Source organism: Conger conger, chromosome 5 (genome assembly GCF_963514075.1).
Source record: "Conger conger chromosome 5, fConCon1.1, whole genome shotgun sequence".
NCBI classification, from domain to species: domain Eukaryota; kingdom Metazoa; phylum Chordata; class Actinopteri; order Anguilliformes; family Congridae; genus Conger; species Conger conger.
In genome coordinates, this window is record NC_083764.1 from 57,605,387 (window position 1) to 57,627,941 (window position 22,555).

The 22,555-nt window shown below is 43.9% G+C and overlaps 1 protein-coding gene across 2 annotated transcripts in view; it reads right to left on the bottom strand.

The window, feature by feature from the left end:
• Window positions 1-22,555, bottom strand: part of slc44a5a (solute carrier family 44 member 5a) — a 103,153-nt gene that overhangs the window by 5,461 nt on the left and 75,137 nt on the right. For both annotated transcript variants that reach the window (XM_061243512.1, XM_061243511.1), the window contains exons 5-19: window positions 21,973-22,057; window positions 21,734-21,862; window positions 19,836-19,896; window positions 18,958-19,081; window positions 12,290-12,373; window positions 11,477-11,589; window positions 10,714-10,845; window positions 8,483-8,582; window positions 7,593-7,685; window positions 6,543-6,630; window positions 5,042-5,304; window positions 3,353-3,447; window positions 2,317-2,420; window positions 1,071-1,144; window positions 916-986 (exon numbers count right to left, since the gene is read on the bottom strand). In XM_061243512.1, the coding sequence (XP_061099496.1) occupies window positions 916-986; window positions 1,071-1,144; window positions 2,317-2,420; window positions 3,353-3,447; window positions 5,042-5,304; window positions 6,543-6,630; window positions 7,593-7,685; window positions 8,483-8,582; window positions 10,714-10,845; window positions 11,477-11,589; window positions 12,290-12,373; window positions 18,958-19,081; window positions 19,836-19,896; window positions 21,734-21,862; window positions 21,973-22,057 (1,616 nt within the window). The remainder of the gene's footprint in view (window positions 1-915; window positions 987-1,070; window positions 1,145-2,316; window positions 2,421-3,352; window positions 3,448-5,041; window positions 5,305-6,542; window positions 6,631-7,592; window positions 7,686-8,482; window positions 8,583-10,713; window positions 10,846-11,476; window positions 11,590-12,289; window positions 12,374-18,957; window positions 19,082-19,835; window positions 19,897-21,733; window positions 21,863-21,972; window positions 22,058-22,555) is intronic.

Below are 22,555 nucleotides of genomic sequence, written 5' to 3' on the forward strand. Positions count from 1 at the left end.
CCTCACCCTGGCTCCACAAGTATCCTCCACTGCCAGAACCTGCAGGTTCTTTCTGTATAATATACGCCGTATCCGTCATCTCCTGACTGAGAAAGCCACCCAGCTCCTAGTCCAGGCGCTCGTCATTTCCCGCTCCAGCTTCCCGCTGGATTACTGCAACTCCCTCCTAGCCGGTCTCCCAGCGTGTGCCATCAAGCCCCTCCAGCTGGTCCAGAATGCTGCAGCCCCCCTGATCACCAGTCAGCCCAGGTCGGCTCATGTCACCCCGCTTCTCATTGGCCTCCACTGGCTTCCTATTGCCGCACGCATCCGATTCAAGGCCCTAGTGTTGGCATTTCAGGCTGCTAAGGGGACTGCCCCACCTTACATACAATCCCTGATCACTCCCTACTCCCCAGCTAGACCACTCCGGTCTGCCAGCTCTGGTCGCCTTACGGTTCCCTCTCTACGTGCACCTGGCGGTCGAGCTGCACGTTCACGCCTGTTTTCCGTTCTGGTTCCTCAGTGGTGGAATGACTTGCCTACCACTGTCAGAACAGCAGAATCCCTCCCCCTATTTCGACGCAGACTCAAAACTCTACCTTAGTCCTCCCTCCTGATTTCCCCTGCCCCTCCTTTCTGATATCCCTATCCTTGTCTAACCCCCCCCCCCCCCCCCCCCCAAAAAAAAAAGAAAAAAAAAAGAAAGAAAATGCACTTCTGATGACAACTATGTTTACAACAGCATTTCCTGTGTATTTTGCTAGTTTCTGGATGTGATGCTCTGACTTATGGTAGAACCTATGCACTTGTAAGTCGCTTTGGATTAAAAGCGTCTGCCAAATGACTAAAATGTAAATGTAAATGTAAGGGTAGATTAACGGTTAATGGTTCCCCAATTAAAAATAAAAGGTGTGTGAGAAGCAGGGCACTTACCCACACTCGCTGCGATTAGCACTTTGCCTAGGAAGAGCAGGAAGTCGGTCACCTTGTCCAGCACCGCCACCCTGCAGAAGAGAGGAGACCCCAGTCAGGTGCCACCCAGGGCAGACTATCACCTAATCCAGCCCCAGGCTTCAGAAGGCCCTTACCTCACTACGTTCCTCATCAACAGGAAGAAGGCCTCCCTGGCTGATGTGCAGAAGTTCTTCCCGTGCAACGCAATCTGGAGAGAGGGAGATTGACAGGAGGGTGGTCCAATCAGATTAGTGAAGTTCAACTGCCCTTATAATACACACAGACATTATCTGCGCGAATTATAACAAGAAGCAAATAGCTTTTCCACTTTAGATTTTCCGTAGTTATAATAATTGAATTAACAAGCCTCTTGATCCTTCATTTTGAAATTGAAGTAGATGCAGCAGTGTTCCTGCCCTGATCGCTTTCACCTCACTTGGCTTCTGTCATGAAGAATAAAATCCGCTCTCTGTCATCCTATAAGACTTGTAAAGTTTTTTCCTCTGAAGGGAAGAGGTAGTGTAAGGCTGGTGGCAGCTCTAATGCATCCCACTCCGACTCCTCTCACACACACACACACACACACACACACACACACACACATACACACACATACACACACACACACACACACACACACACACACACACACACATACACACACACACACATACACACACACACACACACACACATACACATACACACACATATACAAACACACACACACATGCACACATACACAAACACACACACACACATATACAAACACACACACACATGCACACACACACACACACACACACACACACACACACACGCACACACACACACACACACACACACACACGCACACATATACAAACACACACACACACACACACATATGCACACACACACATGCACACATACACAAACACACACACACACACACACATGCACACATACACAAACACACACACACACACACATATGCACACACACACATGCACACATACACAAACACACACACACACACACACATGCACACATACACAAACACACACACCTAAAACAGACACACACACCAACGCATATGCACTCAAACAAGCATATGCACACGCATGCACACAAACACAAACCCAAACACGCACACCTACAAACACACACACACAAACACGCACATGCACACACACACACACAAACGCACACATGCACACACAGACAAACACACACACCAACAAACACACACAAACGCATATGCACACAAACACGCACATTTCACACACATGCACACACACAAACACGCACATGCACACACAAACACATATGCAGACAAACATGCGCACACACACAAACACACACACCTACAAACACACACACACACACACAAACACTCACCATTATGTATGCATTTCTGTTCATGAATCTGATGAAGTGCTCCAGACACCAGAAGCAGCACTTGAGACAGCAGAGCAGGAAGCGAGCGAATACATTCTGGGCTCCTGAAAAACACACACACACACACACACACACACACGACTGATCAGGTCTCCTCACAAACAGTGCCCTCAAAAGGACAAAATGAGCCATTACAGAAGCTGTTTTTATTTCCTGCCAAACTGTAAAAGGGAATCATAGTGCAATATCTGTTCCTTTAAATTACAACACAAGTGTTTATAAAATCTCCTGATCTGCTTGTCATGAAATAATTGAGTTGATACCCTTATGTTCCCTCCAGAGGACATAGAACATACAAGTGCATAACACATATGGAAAACTACATACATGTTTTTACTTAAGCACATCTAACGATGCATAACCATTCTCCAGCAAGACCACACGTAAGGTAAGAAACATTACAGTGCAGTGAATCTAAGAATAATATCCCCTCCTAATCACAGTTACCAGCTGCTAAACACCTGAAATAAGAGTGAGATAAACAATAAACAACAGCTCTGAGCTGAGCAAACACAATTATGATCTCTGTGAGCAGAACCGTGCAGCCCAAGGGGAACGCAGATTTCCTCTTATTAAAGCTATTCACTACCCGAAGAAAAACATTTATGTTTTTACATTATGATTATGATTTAGATTATTAGCACATTGCGTTATGTAATCCTGGGTGTTTACAGAGCACTGAAGCCATAGAGGTATGCCCTGCTCTGGCCTACAGTGAGTGTGCTGAACAGACTTCACATTCAGACTCTGAGAAACGTCCGTTTCGGTTCAATCCACTCAGGAAATTAGCTCAAATGCAATTAATAAACCCTTTATTGCGTCAGATCACAAATATGCGAGTGCAACGTGCACAGCTCATTGAACGTTCATTTCAGTTAAATTATGGAATTGGCTGAACCAAAATGGAGTCGTTTCTGGCCCCGGACTGCGAGGCACTGGGAGAGAGGGCCGGACCCTGAGCGCAGGTGAGACTCACCTTTGAGTTTGTGGTCCAGGTACTCCAGGACGATGCGGATCAGCTGGACGATGGCCAGGATGAGGGAGCCGAACGCCATGGACCCTGTATGGTACCTGGGACAGAGGGACACGTCTCCATTTTAGATTCAGCTCAGACAGTTCTCCCAAAAGCCTTTCCTGCAGCCTTACTGAAACACAAACCCCAGGAGATGTGTGATCCAATCAAGAGCCCAAAAATCAGGAGCAGTAAATACCCTTTTCAGATCGCACACTTTCTGCAGAAACACCGCCAGAGATCAATTCTGATTGAATGTGGCTCATTTACTCAAAATATCTCTAATTACAAATTATAGCCACTAATTCAATCATTTCACTTTCATTGGTACGCTTTGTGGACTCAAGGAGCACGAGTCTGACATGTACAATAGGTTCTAATTTGAAGTGGACTTTCCAAATTGGGATAAAGATCATGTTGTTGTACTGCTCCATATGTCAGAATGTAGAAAGCCAACTGCTGTTGCATGACTTAGAACCTAATTTAATACAATCCAATATAACAGCTGACTAACATTTAAAACGGTCTCACTTTACAAAAGGGCATTATCCTAATATTTATAGTACATTGACATGCCCCAACATTTATATATAATTTGTTCATAAAAAAGGCATAAAGAGCAGAAACTAATGCGGTACAGATCTACACTCAGTGAGCACTTTATTAGGTATTTATTAGACTTATTTTTCAGACTCATGAGGTCTTCTGCTGCTGCAGCATATGCACCAGAGGTTTGATGCATTGTGTGTGTGTGATTATTTGCATTACTGTCATCTTCCTGTCAGCTTTGATCAGTCTTCCCCTCAGACCTCTCTCATGTTTCTGCCCGCAGACAAACAACAGGTCAGCAGTTTCTGAGATACTCAAATCACCCTGTCTGGCATCAATAACAATTCCATGATCAAAGTAACTTAGATCACATTTTTTCTCCATCCTGATGATTGATGTGAAAATTAACTGAAGCCCCTGACCCGTATCTGCATGATTTCATGCCTTGCAATGCTGCCACACAATTAGATAATCGCATGAATAAGTAGGTGTACAAAAAACAGTTTCACTTAAATACATTGCATTCTAACAAATAAACAACAAAATGACAAGTTACATTAATGTGTAATGATACAGAATTCCCCTGCAGTATGTGGTAGGTTCATGAAATTCTTTATCATCAAAACTATTCAACAGCTTTTGTCATAATCCCATATGCCTGAACTGGAACACCTGGCAATAAATTATAAACATTTTCAAAAAAGATGAGCTCCATTCATTTAAACTGGGTGAGAAAAGTTAGAAGGGTCAAAACAATTTTAGAACCGTGGCTCTCTTTGTTCCAGAACATTCTGTCCAGCGGTGATACAGGTGCTCGTCCACACCTGTCTCCCACACACGTATGAAAGGTGCTACAGATAACAGTATTACAGATTCACTGGGGGCAGGGCCGTACGCAGTACAGTGGGGAGACTCCCTGGAAGAACATTTTAACGATGAAATGCATCAAGTGAAAATTTTAAGATTTGCTTAGATTAAAAATATATTATTAAAATAATGAGGTCATGAACTCACACACATACACACATACAAAAAAAATACAGAGGTCATGACCTCAGTGTGCTCAGTGGTAGTTACGGGCCTGCCTGGGGGTGTGTGGCGTACCGTATGGCCCTGCCGAAGGAGGAGAAGAGCGGACATGGCGGGATGTCGGCCGGCTTCTTCAGGGCCCAGTAGTAGGAGGCGAAGGCCCCGGCCAGGGTGCACTGCCCCAGAGCGATGGTGAAGTTGACCAGCCAGAGGAAGACCAGGAGGTTGCAGAGCTGCAGGATGAAGATGTAGCGGTGGTAGAGGCTCTCACCGCCGTAGAACGCAAAGGTGCACTGGGACCCGGGACACACCTTGGTGACGTTGGTCTTGTTGAAGGTCTGCAGACACATGGCAAAAACCAACGCACTTTTTCAGTTTTCACAGGGAGACACTTTGCAAAGTTACTGGTGTGTTGTGCTGCCTATGTATTGGCTAGTTTGTGGTCTGTGTTGTTTGAGCCCATATTGACAGCATTGTGTTTTTTGTAGCCTGTATTTTTACCATAACTATGGGGAAACCGCATGCAAATTTCCACAAAGGTGGACAATAGAGTACCTATCTATTGCTTCTATTTATGTTCTAATAAATAAACAATTATACATAGTTATATTAATATGCAATGATTTCTCAGAAATATGGCAGGTTTATGGAATTCTTCATAATGTATTTAATAGCTTTTGTCATAATCCCATATGCATGAACTGGAACACCTGGCAATAAATTATAAATATTTTGAAATGGATCAGCTCCATTGGGTGAGAAAAGTTAGTTGAAGGTTCAAAACACTTTTATAACTGTGGATCTCTTTGCTCCGGAACATTCTGTTCAGTGGTGACACGGGTGCTTGTCCACACCCCTCTGTTCATTTTACAGCAGGCCTGTACAGGTGTACTGCATGGCGTGTATTTCACCCGAAAACCCGAGACATCCCAGTGCTATTGGCAACAAACAATAGAGCTCAGATTCCTATCTCTGCACACACTCACACACACACACATACTCACACACACACACATACGCACACTATCATACACACATACACACACACACACACTATCATACACACTCACACACACATTCACACACACACACATACACACTCACACACACACATACTCACACACACTTACACTCTCTCACACACACACACACACACACACATACACACACTATCATACAGACATACACACACACACTATCATAGTCACACACATACACACACACACACATACACACACTCACACTATCATACAGTCACATACTCACACAATCATACTCGCACACACACATTCACACACACATACACACACACTCACACAATCATACTCACACACACACATTCACACACAGACACACACACCACTGTCGGTCTGAAATGGAAACGTAACTGCTGTGACCGTGCCACGAAAGGTAACGGGCGGGGCCCGTGGGAAGCAGGGGAGGGGGGCACACCTGCATATCAACACCCACAGCTGGCAGCAAACAGGCTGTGTTTACATTCCAGCCTTCTATTGGGCGATTCAGAGCGGATCAGTCCAATGGGAGTGTGAATCTTGGGGAGGAGGGAGGGACTTACCTCGGGGTCACAGGTGAGGTTAGCGTACATGCAGTTAGGCTGCGCCGGCATCACTTTGTAGACCGCCTCGCCGGAGGAAGCCAAAAATCTGCGGTGAACTCCGGTTAAGGACGCACAGGCTGAGAAAGTGGCGGGGGGTATGTGGGCCTGCTTTGCATTAGAACAGGCAGGATTCATTTCAAAAGAAGAGAAGAAGAAGGAACTGTAAGAATGTGGGGATATTTGATGACGAGCGCAGGCCATTCATCGCGTTTAGGCTCGCCAATTGAAGATGTTTTTGAATTCTTCACTTCAAAGCTTTACAAATTTCAAAGGGTCATATCAGTTTCTCACACAAAGATCAGTATCTTGTCTACTGTACTGTATCATTAATCTGACATGGACGCAAGGCAAAAAATGTTGTACCTCCCAGATATAGACAGAACCGGTATACAGACACGGCAGAAACTGGACTTATAAAACTGAAACCTTTTCGTTTCTTTTAATATTCTTGGCAGATAAATAACAGGCTCAGGAGATAGTTCCATCTCGACAGAAAATACAGATAGTGCCTCATGAAAAACAAACAAGTCATCTCAGCTTTTACAGTTCAGTCTCGAAGCTTGAAAGTATATGTGCCATATTTATTCAAATACTCAGCACGCCTGAATAAATCCTGAATTTATAATAAATGCCCTTCCCCCCTCAAATAGGCATCACGCAGACAGCGATGATCTAAAAATAAATGTGCTATTTGACATTCATTTGTGTAAGTCAATTTGAAAAATGCTTTAGCCATAACTGTTTTTCACAAAACATACAAATCATAATGGCAAGAAATGTTTTGCATGTGGATTTAAGCTCCCGTGATCCCCACCCAAACGATTGTCAACATAACATCCTATAAATATAGTGAACCTGATTAATATCAAATAACCTGAAATATCCTGGATAGCGCATCACAGAAAACTTCAATTGGAATGATCACCATGGAACCTGAAAAATGTAGGTGGAAAAGTTGACAGATAGCATGACAGATTGATTGATTGACAGGTCCACAGGGGAGGATACACTGCAGTAACTGCCCAATAGGAGATGCAGACGGCCAGAAGCAGGAAGGTGATGATGGGGTAGAAAAGAGTAGACATGATGTAGCCAATGGCCCTGCACCGAAGAGAAATCAGTCAGAAAAAGTGAACTCACTCACTCACTCACACAATCTCAGTTATTCACTCACTCCCTCACTCACTCACTCACCACACTCACTCACTCACTCACTCACACAATCTCAGTTATTCACTCACTCCCTCACTCACTCACTCACTCACCACACTCACTCACTCACTCACACAATCTCAGTTATTCACTCACTCACTCCCTCACTCACTCACTCACTCACCACACACACTCACTCACTCACTCACTCACTCACACAATCTGTTATTCACTCACTCCCTCACTCACTCACTCACCACACTCACTCACTCACTCACTCACTCACACAATCTCACAATCATTCACTCACTCACTTACACAATCTCACAATTATTCACTCACCCACTCACTCCTTCACTCACATGCATTGGGATACCAAAATAATCATGTACTATCACAACAAATTGTACATTTTATATAACTGATACTGCTGTCTGTAGACCAATATACAGTATGACTATATAGTTAAATAAATAAAAATAGATTGAAGTTGTAACTCTGAATATTATATTTTGAATCTCCGCTCATTTTTCAATTCTTATGAAAAAACGTCCGCTAATGCATCCATGGATAATTTTTTTACAATGACTAAAAAGTGAATAATATAAACTACAAAACTAACTTGCAATGAGATGACATTCAAATGACATTCAAGCATCTTAAGACAAAATCAACTGTAACTGTTATTTGTGGAGCGGTGGCCTGAACCGGATGAAGCCGGTTTGCTCCGCGCTCAGCGCACTCACTTGCTGCCCTCCTTGAGCAGTGCGATGGCGATGCGGACCCTGTTCCTCAGGAAGATTAGCATCAGCACGATGCTGATCTCGGTGACGGAGAGGCATATCACTGCAACAGAGGAGCGGGGTGAGGGGGGGGCGCGCGATCCGTCCTAAACTCCCCCCGGCCCGAGGGGCGCTGGGCTCCTGCCCAAACGGATTCACATTCCCTCCCTGTGAGTCAGCAGCGCCGCTCGCCCCGCGGGCCAGCAGGGGTCACACCAGGCTCTGTTTTCAGGGCTGCTGGGAAGGGACCTTTTGATAGGCCGGTGCTCAAACGGGTTTTTACGACACCCAATTATTGCGCAGAATATACTTCGCCAAATTGGATGAATGAAAATTAATGACAGCCACAATATTAACCTCCTGAGACCCTGCGTCCTGAAACGAGGACATACATTGTTTCGCTCTAAATAGTGTTTCTCTTAACACAAGGGACATTCAATTAAAATTTAATCAAATATATTTTTGAAAATATTCTCACTGCAACATGTTTTTGTCATCCAAGACGCTTGTATTACTGTATGTAAAACGCTTGAACTTTTTTTTCCTCAGGAGGTTAATAGATAGAATTTTGTTTTTGTCAAATGGAAGGGGCACGTCAGGCGCTTGGGGTAAAAGAGGCAGGTGCTTGGGCCTGCCGCCCCTCCGCCCGGGCCTGCTGCACGGGGATCAGACAGCCCCTTCACAGCTTTCATTAAAGCCGTACTGGAACAGGGGAGCTGCAGGCGTGAGATGAGCCACTGCCTCCCCCTGTTTGTTTTCATTTTTACACATTTTACAGTCGCTCCCAATATCAATAAAACGCCTTCCACCAATAAACTTCTGCCTGGTGCAATTCTGAAACGTCCCCTTTAAAATGAAAGTGGATTATTCTACGATATCAAAATGTGATGAATAAATGAAACACAAATATGTCTCCCAATTCTTCAACAGCAACCATATCCATGGGATAATGGGGCCAGCTTCCTGTACGCTCTTGGCCTCGGTGTTTGGCGTTGCCGTGTGGGTTGTCGTGCAACAGCATGACGCAAGACTTGATCAGAGCCCAGACTGCTAGAACACAGGGCTGCAAAGGGGCCGACAGGGGGTCAGAGGTCAAGTAAAAGAGCCGTGTTAGCGGTCTGGGTAATCGGTTGAGAGAGCTGTGGACTGAACTCAAGCCTCGAGCGTCACCTCTCTCCCACACATGCCGTCTCAGCGAATAATGAGGTCTCTACTCCCTCCCCGGGCCGAAGCAGGCCTGTTTACTTTCGAGAGGAACCCCATGAAAGCAAAGCGGCCTCGTTTACATGACACATAAAAATGGCTCGCTCTGGGCAATTTTCCCTGGCTTCCCTGTCCGGGCAAGTGAAAACAGGTTCCCCGGCTGCTTATGGGAAAACAGATGTACACAATGGTTTTCAGTGGTGAGGGTGGGCCAATAATCCAGGAGAAACACAGGAAAAAAAAATAGTTTTTGTGTTGGGTCTAGCATGATGGATGCAGCAACAAATTGTTACTGAAGTCAGATTCATTCCGCTCAATATACACACAAATCACAGAGGAGTGTTTTAAAGGTTTGTGGTTTGATTTATGGAATGGCTGATTCCTTTGTCCAATGCTTAAGCCATAAAGGAAATGACATTACAGATAGAACTCACAATAGTGATTTATATCTTTATAAGTTTAGAGAATTCTCTGGTTCCTGAACAATAATCTTTACTGCAGCTGTGTCAGGTTTGGCCCACTGAGGGGCACCTTATTGACATGGCTGTACTCACTGAAGGATGCTGTAATGGCCTGGCTCCACCCATTGAGGGGCACTGTATTGACATAGCTCCACCCATTGAGGGGCACTGTGTTCACATGGCTCCACCCATTGAGGGGCACTGTATTGACCTGATCCCACCCATTGAGGGGCACTGTATTGACCTGATCCCACCCATTGAGGGGCACTGTATTGACCTGATCCCACCCATTGAGGGGCACTGTATTGACCTGATCCCACCCATTGAGGGGCACTGTATTGACCTGATCCCACCCATTGAGGGGCACTGTATTGACCTGATCCCACCCATTGAGGGGCACTGTATTGACCTGATCCCACCCATTGAGGGGCACTGTATTGACCTGATCCCACCCATTGAGGGGCACTGTATTGACCTGGCCCCACCCAGCAAAAGGGGCTGGATCACAGTAGGGTCGATGGGGACACTTACTGAAGACCAGCCACGTCTGGCTGAGCTCCAGGTAAACACGGAAGTCAGTCTGGAATCCAATGTCCGAGATGGCGACTTCGGCGTCTGGCTTTCCCCTCAGAGTGACAAACTCCCAGTAGCAGTGCCAGATACCTGCGCAGAGAGACGACCGTCAGGGCACTGGCAAGCACACTGGGGCACACTTGATAGCACACACACACACACCCACACACACACACACACACACACATATGTACAAACACACCCGTACATGCACACGCACACATACACATGCTGCACACACACACACACACACACACACATACAGATACACACACGCATGTACACATATGCACAGACATACACACACACACACACACACATATGTACAAACACACCCATACATGCACACGCACACATACACATGCTGCACACACACACACACACACAGACACACATACAGATACACACACGCATGTACACATATGCACAGACATACACACACAAACATATGTACAAACACACCCATACATGCACACACACACACACACACACACACACACACAGACACATACAAATACACACACGCATGTACACATATGCACAGACATACACATACACACACATATGTACAAACACACAAACGCACCCATACATGCGCACATACACACACACACTGCACACATACACATACACACACAAACAAATACACACACACACACAGACACACACGCACGGGCGCGCACACACACATGCACACACACCCCTAAACACACATACACACCATAAGCCACCATAGCGATAACCCCAAAGATGATGACCCAGAGCAGGAAGCCAGCAGTGAACCGCAGCAGCAGGATGAAGATCAGACTGACCACCATGGCTATCACCAGGCCTCTGAGGATGCAGAACACACACCTCATCATATCATACAGTATAATATAGCACACACACACACACACACACACCTCATCATATCATTATGTGTAACACACAATACAACAATCTGTGTGTCCACAAGGGCTAGATCAGATTGACCACCATGGCTATCACCAGGCCTCTGTGGACGCAGAACACACACCTCATCATATCATACAGTATAACACACACACACACACACACTTCTTCATCTCATTATGTGCAACACACAATACAAACAATCTGTGTGTCCAAAAAGAATAAAATAACATGCTATACACACATGTACACATTTGAATTTCATGTCCACATACAAAAGTAACATCAAAGCACATAAACACTAGACACACAGTACAGAATAATGGTATGGACACCTGCAGGTTCATTATGGGTATATCTAGCAGCACCACCTCCAAATATGGCAGCTAGCTATTACTGCTGACCGTTCTGCTTTCCTAATCAACAACAACAACATCTGGAGTATTAGCAGATACATTGTGAAATATATTAGTATTGTCATTGCAAAGGTTGAACATGGGAGACGTGACACAGGACCGCTTGTACACACGCGCACACACAGACACACACAGACACACATATAGAGTACACACGTCTAACACAACCGACATAACCCTCTAACCTTCAAACACACATGACCTCACAAACACAAACCACTTACATTAATATCCAGTACCAGGAGCTGGCGTAGTCCTCAATGATCTTGGTGCCGACCTCCTTGGTATCCAGGAGACCGGTGATGCCACTGTGGACAGAGAGCATGCTCAGTGAGAGGCAGCGCAGCTGGGGCCCCGTCTGAACCGCTCCAGCTGACATTTCATAAAACAGAAAAACGCTGGTCTCTGAGCACTGCAGTTTAATAGACGGCCATTAAATTGCCTCTGTGCAGGACAAAGCAGACAGCACATGTTCTGTGATAAACTGTGACATTTGCTACTTGCTCGCCATTATTGGTAATGTCAGAGCAGGCAGTCACGCAGTCTGGCATTGGCATGCATAAGCCTCTGTGAATACCGGCCACACGCAGCACACGGGTTGGGATTTGATGCCAGGCCTGGCTCGGACATCTAATTTGCCAGGGTTTTTCCTTATCGCCAGCGCGTGTGGTTTTCCGTGAGGTGTTTTTGCGTCACCATGTCAGACTCACTCCATTAACGGCTTGTGATGAATAGCACTGCACTCGAAATGCACCGGAACACTTTGTTAAGCTATCCAGCAAAGATAATAACCACACTCATATTTTTTATAAATGGTAATGATATGTTTCAACTTTTTCTCTTCACACTTACGGTTTGCGAAAATTAATGACATATAATTATTTTTAATATCAGTTATGAACGAATATGGTGGAATTATGCTAATCACAAAGGAGTATAAGTTAACTATAACTTATCCAAAAATTATATATTCGTTCCAACAGTTCAAACAACAATAAAGGACAAATTGTGTATGGGGGGGTGTCTGTTGTAATGTAATATGTGCATCTGTCAATGGGACATATATTCAAATGTTTTATTGTGTCCAAAAAACAGCTCTAATACACTCAGTGAGCACTTAATCAGGAACACCTGAACACCTACTTGTTCATGGGATTATCTAATCAGCCAATTGTGAGACAGCCGGGCAATGCATATAATCACGCAGATACAGCTCAGTAGCTTCAGTTAATGCTCACATAAATCATCAGAATGGGGAAAAAATGTGATCTAAGTGACTTTGACCATGGAATTATAGTTGGCGCCAGACATGGTGGTTTGAGGATCTCAGAAACTGCTGATCTCCTGAGATTTTCTTGGGTTTGCAGAAAATGGTATGAAAAAAAAAAACATCCAGCGAGCAGCAGTTCTGCGGGCAGAAACGCCTTGTTAATGAGAGAGGTCAGAGGAGAATGGCCAGACTGACAGGAAGGTGACAGTAACGCAAATAACCACCCATTACAACATTGGTATGCAGAAGAGCATCGCTGAACACACAACATATCAAAAGTTGACAGGCTACAGCAGCAGAAGACTTAAGAAGACTTAATAAATTTAAGAAAACCTAATAAAGTGCTCACTGAGGGTAGATGCAAATATTGTTTGCTAACAGCCCAGGAAATATTAATATATTTCAGTGGTTGGCATTAATCTATGACGAAAATTGAGAATTGATTATTTTATGACCGAACAAAAGATGACCTCCGGGGTGAAAGCACCCTCTCCTCCCCCGTCATCAATAACCAGGACCCCAGCGCTCGGTGTATTTACAAACATGCCAGCTTCCTGTGGCGAAAACAAGCAAATGCTAATAGAGAACCTAATGAAACAATTTACCCAATCACTGTTGATTTCTTTATTAGACATGAGTACTAATTACCCTCCAAACGAGATCTCTAACGAAATTTCATGTTGGGCTGACGTGCTCCCCCTGCCAATGGGGAGGTAATGGATGGGCATGCAGAGCCTGGGGATGTGGGTAATGTGTTGGACAGGATGCTAATCTGCTGGCAGATAAACAGGCTCCATATGCTCACTGAGGCTTATAACGGCAGCGGGAAAAACTGAAACCAAATCACAACTTCCAATTTTCAACAACTTACCAGACCCCCATAACCCCAGCTTCCGATTTTCAAAAACTTAACTGAAACCAAAGGACCCCCACAATCACAATTTCCAATTTTCAACAACTAACTAAAACCAAAGAACTCCCACAATACCAACTTCTGATTTTCAAAAACCTAACAGAAACCAAAGGACTCCCACAATTACAACAATTTACAAATTTTGAAAACCAGAGGAAACCAACCGATGTTTTTCTTTGATTGTCCTTTGATAGTTTTGTAATTGGCTGCATTCCTGAGGACACGACAATCTGATTTGTATTTTTGGCTCTGACTACTAAAGCTTCCCAACCCCTCAATATTTTACTGGTGTTGTGCGTTTAAAATTTGGACACAATTTCCCTCTCTGCGAAAATTGCAAACTGGCTTACTTTAATAAGGGAACATATATCTAGCGTAAGGACAACAGCGAGCAGGGCAGACAAAGCAGAATCCAAAAGAATCTTCCTCCATCTTTGGTTAAGCTCCTCACTAGGAGTGAAAAAATAACAACTGTATGTAAGCGGATTATGGCTGTCACTTTAAATCTTTTTATTTACATTTTACTCCGTCACATACAGTATATTACAGTACAATTCAGTTCCTAAATCATTTTAACTGCTGAAGTGATAAATGGTGCCTCATAAAAGCACAAGTACAGTGTGCATGTGAAATAAACACAACCTCTGTGTCTGGAACTAATGAATGGAGCTGCTAAGTGATTTTTCTTATGTGCAATTAGCTATGTGGGGTGTTTAAAAAAAAACGCTCCATACGGCTTTCAGGCTACAATCACTGTAAAATACCAAAATGCAATAGTAAAGCTCCTCCATTCCGACAAACTTGAATAATTTAGCACGGGATGGTGGATTGGTGGGGGTTTGCGGAATGACCCGGAAAATAGGCCAAAACTCATCTCGATTTTAACCGAGTGCCCGCAGTGCGTCGGTGGCAGGAAGCTCTTACATATTAAAAGCTACTGTACGGCTGGGTAATGGAGGCGGGTACTGTACGCTCCAGAGGCAATAACTGCTGTTCCATTCCTGCCTATCTAAATGAGAGGCCAGGGTCACCTTTTTCAGCCGTCCTCATGAATATCGGTGCTACGCTCTCATTAGGAAACATAGCCTGCTGATTGAAATGGAAAGCACAAAACTAACGGTTTCTGATTCATTGTAGTCATTTTCCGGCACTAAGAACCAAGCAAAATGCAAGGAAAATACTTTTGATTTTACCCGTGGGCAACATGCAAGCTCAGATTTATTAACTTTATTGCACCTTTGATATGGTTATGGAAGCTGTTTGCTGTTATTACTGTATATTTTCACCCAGGAGTTATGCATAATACAGTGGGTTTTAAAGAAAACAAAACTCACTAACAATTATACTTGTATACATAAACATTAATTTGTAAACTTACTACAGAGTAACCTGTGGGAAGTCAAATATGATGGCAATGTACTAATAGCAACTGATGGTTCGTACAGCTCCCGATCTTGGCTGGCGTCCAGACATGCACGGGATAATTATCTCCGCGCTTGCTGTCGAGTTCCCTGTGGCGCTCACTCTCGCGGCAGGGCGGCAGCATTTCAGAACGCGCGGCTGAAAGAATCAGCACCATGGGCTCGGAGAATCTCATTTTCATTTCATACGCCACACACACACACAAAAAATCATTCCGCGTAAATGTCCTTGAAAAGATAGCCAAGAAACCGTGAAATGTTTTGAGGAAACTGCCTTTCGCGGAATGACTGGAAGGGGGGGCGTCTCCCCATAATGCATTGCTGCCACTGTAAACAAAGACAGGACCAAGGAAATGGTCTGTTTGCAGAAACCCTAGGGCCTGTGTTTGTTTAAAGGTTAAAACATGAACACATATTTAGACTTCTTTCCTCTACTCGCTTAGCTGTAAACTGGCTAAAAAACACAGTTTGCAATGGTTCACCACATCAAAGTTCAGACGTGGCACGGTTATGCAAATGCAGGCCTACAGCGGGTTGTAAATGGATGAAAAAATAATTTGAATACCATTTTCAGATGAATTATTTGACAACTACTGGAAATACCTATACATAAAACAATGTGTTCATGACATTCTAGTTTGCAGTAAATTTGGTTGTGCTCTACTGAGAAAAGCAAAAGCAAAATAGCTATTTCTTTTCTGTTTTATTTTTTATTTTTTATAAAAGTTTTATGAGCATATTACTGTTATTTATTACTACCATGAAAAATGTGAAAATGAAAGAAAGCAGTGTGTGCACTCTTACTGTACGTTAGAAACACAGATAAATAGCATAATGCTCATATCATTTTTGGACTATACACATGCAATCATACAGTCTCCTATTAACTGTGACCATCTTGCATATTAATGACAGTAGTTCTCATTCTGCATGTAAGCCTAGTATTAGCAGTATTAGTCACTCATGCCCTCTCTTAATAAGGGTATTTAAAAATTTTACTAGTTGTACTTTGAGTCATAAGTTCTCCACTTGAAACATAATACCTCACACTGTACTTGTAATTTGCAAAGGCCAACCCTTACCATCAGGGCTAACAGCTACCCAGCATGAAAATCTGAGTCTGGAATTTCAAATTATCCTGGAGGGAACGCAGGCCAGATTCAGCAGCATATTACGCCTGCATGGAATGATAAGCATTTCCATCGTACAATATGTATGTATGTCAGATCTTCTGCTGAATGGCCCTTGTACTCCAATGGATAATAATGTATTGGAACAGAGGGTGATATTTGTGAGGTTTGGTAAATGGCAGAGGTTTGATGCAACATGCCAAAGAAAAACGTAATTATTTAGCCTCAAAGATTCTACAGTGTGTTGTTTATTACAAAGTTTTCAGTCAAACATAATCAAAGTAGTCTGAAAATATGAATCTGAATCAGTCGTGCTTACTGCGTTCCATCTAGTTAGACACAACAGATCCTATTTTCACGCTCTAACCTAAAGGGATCAAATATGAATGACAGATTTTGTTTGACAGGCAAAATAGCCATATTTCTAAATAAAAATTTGAATTTCAAAAGGCCTTTGCTTTTGATTTCCCTCTCAGACAAATAACTGAACATTTTCACATACAAATGCGCACAACCTCCCACCCATACACACACGCACACACACACATATCAAACGCTTCACATGCCAGTTAGAACTGAAATTCATAAAACATCTCCACATCGGTGCCTTGAATGTTGACAGAGCTTTGAAGACGGGGCTTAAAGCATAAACATGCCTCTAGTTGCCAACGTGTGTACGTTCTGCAAGATATTTCACCAGAAAAAAGAAAAAAAAGGCACAAACGGATGCAGTTTCTTTGGTTTGCAGGGTCTTTGAGTGGATGACGAGCTGGAACATTCTAGCGAACGATTCTGCTGCAGTGTGATAGCAATGTGAGCTGGCTGCTAAAAGGTGACAGCGCCATTGTGAAAACATTACATGTTAGCGGAGAGAAGAGTGTGTCCAGCCGCCGACGGCTTCTTGCTGTCACACACTGGGGGATGCATTAGCCTCGCCCCACGCCTTGTCAGAGTCTGTTTATTTTGCTCCTGGGTTAATATTTGTCCTGCTGATAGAATAATGAAAGTGATTTTACAGGAGTGCTTGTGCACTATGGGTGCCCACTAGGGACAAAATGAAAGGCTAATGCACTACACATCACTAGAACATGCAATGAAAATGAGACGGGTGTTAATGGGACTTCTGATTATAATAAGGGCACTGCAATTCGTGACCATTGGTGCAATGTCAATAGTTGGACACACCCATCATTCCTTTGTGCACAGCAGTGTAAAATCAGTGCGGAATCAACACTGATACACTAGTCTTAACTCACATAAAGTATGTGTTTCCAAGATAATTTAACACAGAATTTGGCTGCATATACAGACCACTGACTTCTGTGTTGTCAAAAGTCAAAGGCAAACATTTTCCATGGATTTAATGCTGAGATACCTGTATTTTTACCTCAAAAGTGGTTTAAAAATGGCAAAAGTAATTTCACATTCTGAGCAGACATGTTCAATTAGAGCTGGAAGCTACAATTTTCAACATCAAGGGTAGAACCAAGCCTGCTGAAATACTGGATTTTGAAAGACTCGTTCCCATAAGATCGACAAATGTTGTTGTCTGTGGGAATACAAAGTATGGCTTATGCAGACTTCTTTCAAAGGCCTGGCTTTGTGTTACTTCAAGCAGAAAACTGCAATTGAAAGTCGGTGCTGTACTTTTCCATCTGATTTGAGTTGTTACAAAAGTTGTTAGTAGCCCAGTGTACAATAACTGTAATGCTGCGTGCTATAGTATTAAATAAATAATGACCATGATAAACTTTAACAAAGCTACCACAATTCCCAATTCTGGTGTTAGAGTATGGCTATCCTGGATATTTCAACCTAATTGAATTCATTTTTAGCTTTAGCATCAGCTTGTGTTAGTTTTAGATTACCTTCAGCATACGTATGTTAGTTTCAGACTTTGGTCCATGTTAATATTCGTCAAACTCTAACTCTTGCTCTTTAGTGCATTTTCAGTGCATTTTAGGACAGGTTATTTTCAGCCTATCCTCGGGCCTTGTTAGTTTCAGTGTTAATCAAACTCATGTTAATTTTAGTCTCACCTCAGCCAGTGTTGATTTAGTCTCAGATGAGTTTAACCCTTCCTAGCCTGTATCTGAGCGAGCTGGGAGATGCGGCCCCCTTGCATGCGTGTGTTGCCATGGAGAAGAGCGGGACCTACTTGGCGGCATCTCGGAGCTCGGTCACGCTTCGTGTTTGACCCAGCACATCCTTGAACGCGGTTTTGTTGGCGACAGTCAGCGTCCCGTTTCTCGTGATGAAATCTGGGAAGCAGCGCTGTAGGACTGACAGGGATGAAACACACACACACACACACACACATCAAGGACAGGTTTAGTGCAGCAGCATCACAGACAAGAACAGTAAAACCAGTTCACACGCACTCACACAACAACGGTGATTGGCTGCCATGCAAGGCACCAACCAGCTGGAGCAATTAGGGGTTAGGTGTCTTGCTCAGGGACACTTTGACACACCCATGGCGGGATCAAACTGGCAACCCTCCTCAACTGCCAGTACACCGCAAACACAACTTTCAATAAAGATACTGTACAAACACACACAATAAAAGATGGATGTGTGCATGTTCAGACACATGTAGACATTCACTGTATGTACACACACAAAATCACACAAATATAAAAAAATACACACTGACACACAGACGCGTACACAATACAACTGAAAAGCAAAATTGCATAAACACACAGACACAAACACCAATGCACTCTCTCTCTCTCACACACACACACACACACACAGATGTATGCACACTACAACTGACATGAAGGTTTGTACAAACACATAGACACAAACACCAATGCACTCTCTCTCACACACACACACACACACACACACACACACAGATGTATGCACACTACAACTGATATGAAGGTTTGTACAAACACACAGACACAAACACCAATGCACTCTCTCTCACACAGACACATACACACACTCACTTACGCACACACACACACACACACACACATACATACACACAAACACACATACACACACACACACACACACACTTACAGGGCCTACTAGGCACGATCATGGAGGGGCAGTCCTCATCTCGCAGCACGTGAGCCACAGCCTGAAACGAGTAAGAGGGACAGTTCAGACGGCATCCTCTGAGGCAGGGCACCCATCTTATATCTCATTTCTTCTGAAATGAGTCCAGACTCTGACAGAGCACAACACTATTATCTGGGAGTCCCAGCGTGGAAGAAGCCATTTCAGACAGCCACTGGAGTGGCATCACCTCTATATGTTAGTGCAGGGACTAGAGGCAGCTTTCAAATCCGGTCCCGTCGGTTGTTTCATCTCTTCTCCTCCAGAGATAAGTGTAAAAGACAGAGAGCCTGAACACATAGAGGACTCTCAATTCAACACTGGCATCAGCTGCAGGTTTTTTGGAAGAAAAAAAAACAGCCAGTGAGAAACAGGGACACCTTCTGGAGTGACTCAGAAGCCTACGTTTCCCAGGAGGATTCTGGGAGTGCAGAGGCGGTTCTGAAATTCTCTCTACCCCCCCCACGGCCCCTCTCTGTCCCGGTCTATACACAGCTCTCCGTCTGCATCCGAGTTTCACGTGGGCGTGGACGGCAGGGAGTGACTCAGCACTCTGCCACCCCTCCGCACGCCTGTGCAACCGCATCATTATCATCATCATCATCATCATCATCACACCAGGGCTCTGTGAAAAAGCGAACGCCGTCCCGCCTCCGCATTCCGACACTCCAGAGGCCCCCATGCGTCACTCCTCTGCCACAGCACACGCGTGTGGGCCGGGCCCGTCTCGGAAACCCCATACAAAGGCACACTGCTGGGCAAGAAGCTGACAGCAGTGGGGACGAAAAACAGAACACCCTTCCAGAACCTTCCAGAGTTACTGCCTCCACCAGTCACTGCAGGCCGGGAGCGGAGGAACAGAACACTGACACACACAGATGGGATTCCTATCAGCCCACTTAAATGGCTGCTTCGGGACTTAACAGACATGTTTAACGGACACGTCAGATTAATCAAATGGGCCCAAGTCCTTATCTTTATTGTAGCCTTAGCACTTAAAATTGTACTTCCCTCTAGGGTCTTTCAACATACTTGTCCCTGGTTATGGGTATGCAACTTTGGGTTCTGTTGTACGTCACTCTGGATGAGAGCATCTGCCAAATGCCAATAATGTAATGTAATGTTATTATTCCATGATAAGGAAAAAAAACAGCTCAAGCTATGTTTTGAAACAGCTGGTATTTCAAGCTGGTCATAGCTTGATTTCACACCAGGGCACACTAAAATGGCTGCCGCTGGACTATTAACACCAGAGCACCAGCTGACTCACCTAAAGCACAAACATACAAAGAGTAGATGAGAGAATGGACAAAGTTTTTATTACACCTCTGCTCAGACAAAAACATTGATGGCAGTTCAGCTACAGTCTCTTCGACCAAAAAAGAAAGAAGAGGCCAGTTTGGCTTGGAAAAAGAACACAAAAAACCTTTTAAAGTCTGTGTGCCCATCAAGAAGGGTCTTTTAATGGGAGTCTTTCTATGGAAAATCATTTGGCTTACTGGATGTTATCACTTTGACTGGCACATTACATTAGCGCAAAAGAGATGTTTCTCAGTAGCCTGAGGGAATGACTGGGTGTTGCTGTACGTACACCTTCAACAAAGCAATTATCTGCTCCGTGCAACGCTGGGATTTGCGTGATGTTCTAACACAGTTACAGTTTGTTCACATTTCCAGTTATGTAATTCAGTCAGATGCTGAAAGAAAAAAAAAATTGTGATTGGCACATTCCCTCTTGGGCTGCGACACAGAGACAGCTAATCCACAAGCCAAGCGGTACCACACAGTGCAAATACCCTTCTAGAGAACACAAGGCCCGGACGCTCAAGAGAATATCTTCTGACACGGCTCCAAAATACCTTTCTTGGATTGTCAAAGCCCGGTTTGCAGAACTGCCTGTAGTAGTCCCAGTAGCTTCGGTTGGATCGGTAGTGGTATTGCATGTCTGAGTAGGTAGCAAACCGGTCCGGGCACTTGGAGACACACAGCTGGGGATAATAAAACATTTATAACAAGTCAATAAGGTGATAACATCAAGTATATAAATACCACATGAAATTAGTAGCGTGATTTTCTTTTTTTAAATGTAACTTCTTACCTGAGTGGTTGGGCACTGCAGGTTAATGAGGACTGCAGGACTGGCACATTTCAACATGTTAAAGTAAAACAATATGGCTTTCTTTCTGAGGAGAGAAAAAACACAAATACAAATATTTGAAATACAACTGCCTCCAACTGTCTGCGTTTGACTAGAAGAGAAAGGCACAATCAGCATTTTTTTGGATTCTTTACAAAGCAATCATTCCTAATACAAGACTGCAACTCATTTTTTAAAAAGATTGAAACTTTTACCAGTTCTTGCCAATAGGTGGCGGTAAAGAACGCAGCCTGCACAGAGCTCCTACAGGCCTAAAGCATGAATCAGCCTGAAATCCACACATGTGTACGGCAGGAAGCTAACACCTTACATTATTACATTCTACAAGGAGCACGGGTACATCTCTGCAGCCCTACACCAAATGGTGATACTTGGGGTAGGGTAAAAAAGCAAAAGCAAACTCCTCATAGAATAATATACGGGTTGAATATTTCACCGCAGGTTTGGTGTGGTTATGTTGGAGCTGCTTGTGCAAAACACAAATAGCTTTTTCCTGGCTTTTCTGGCACTGGCGGCCATCCCG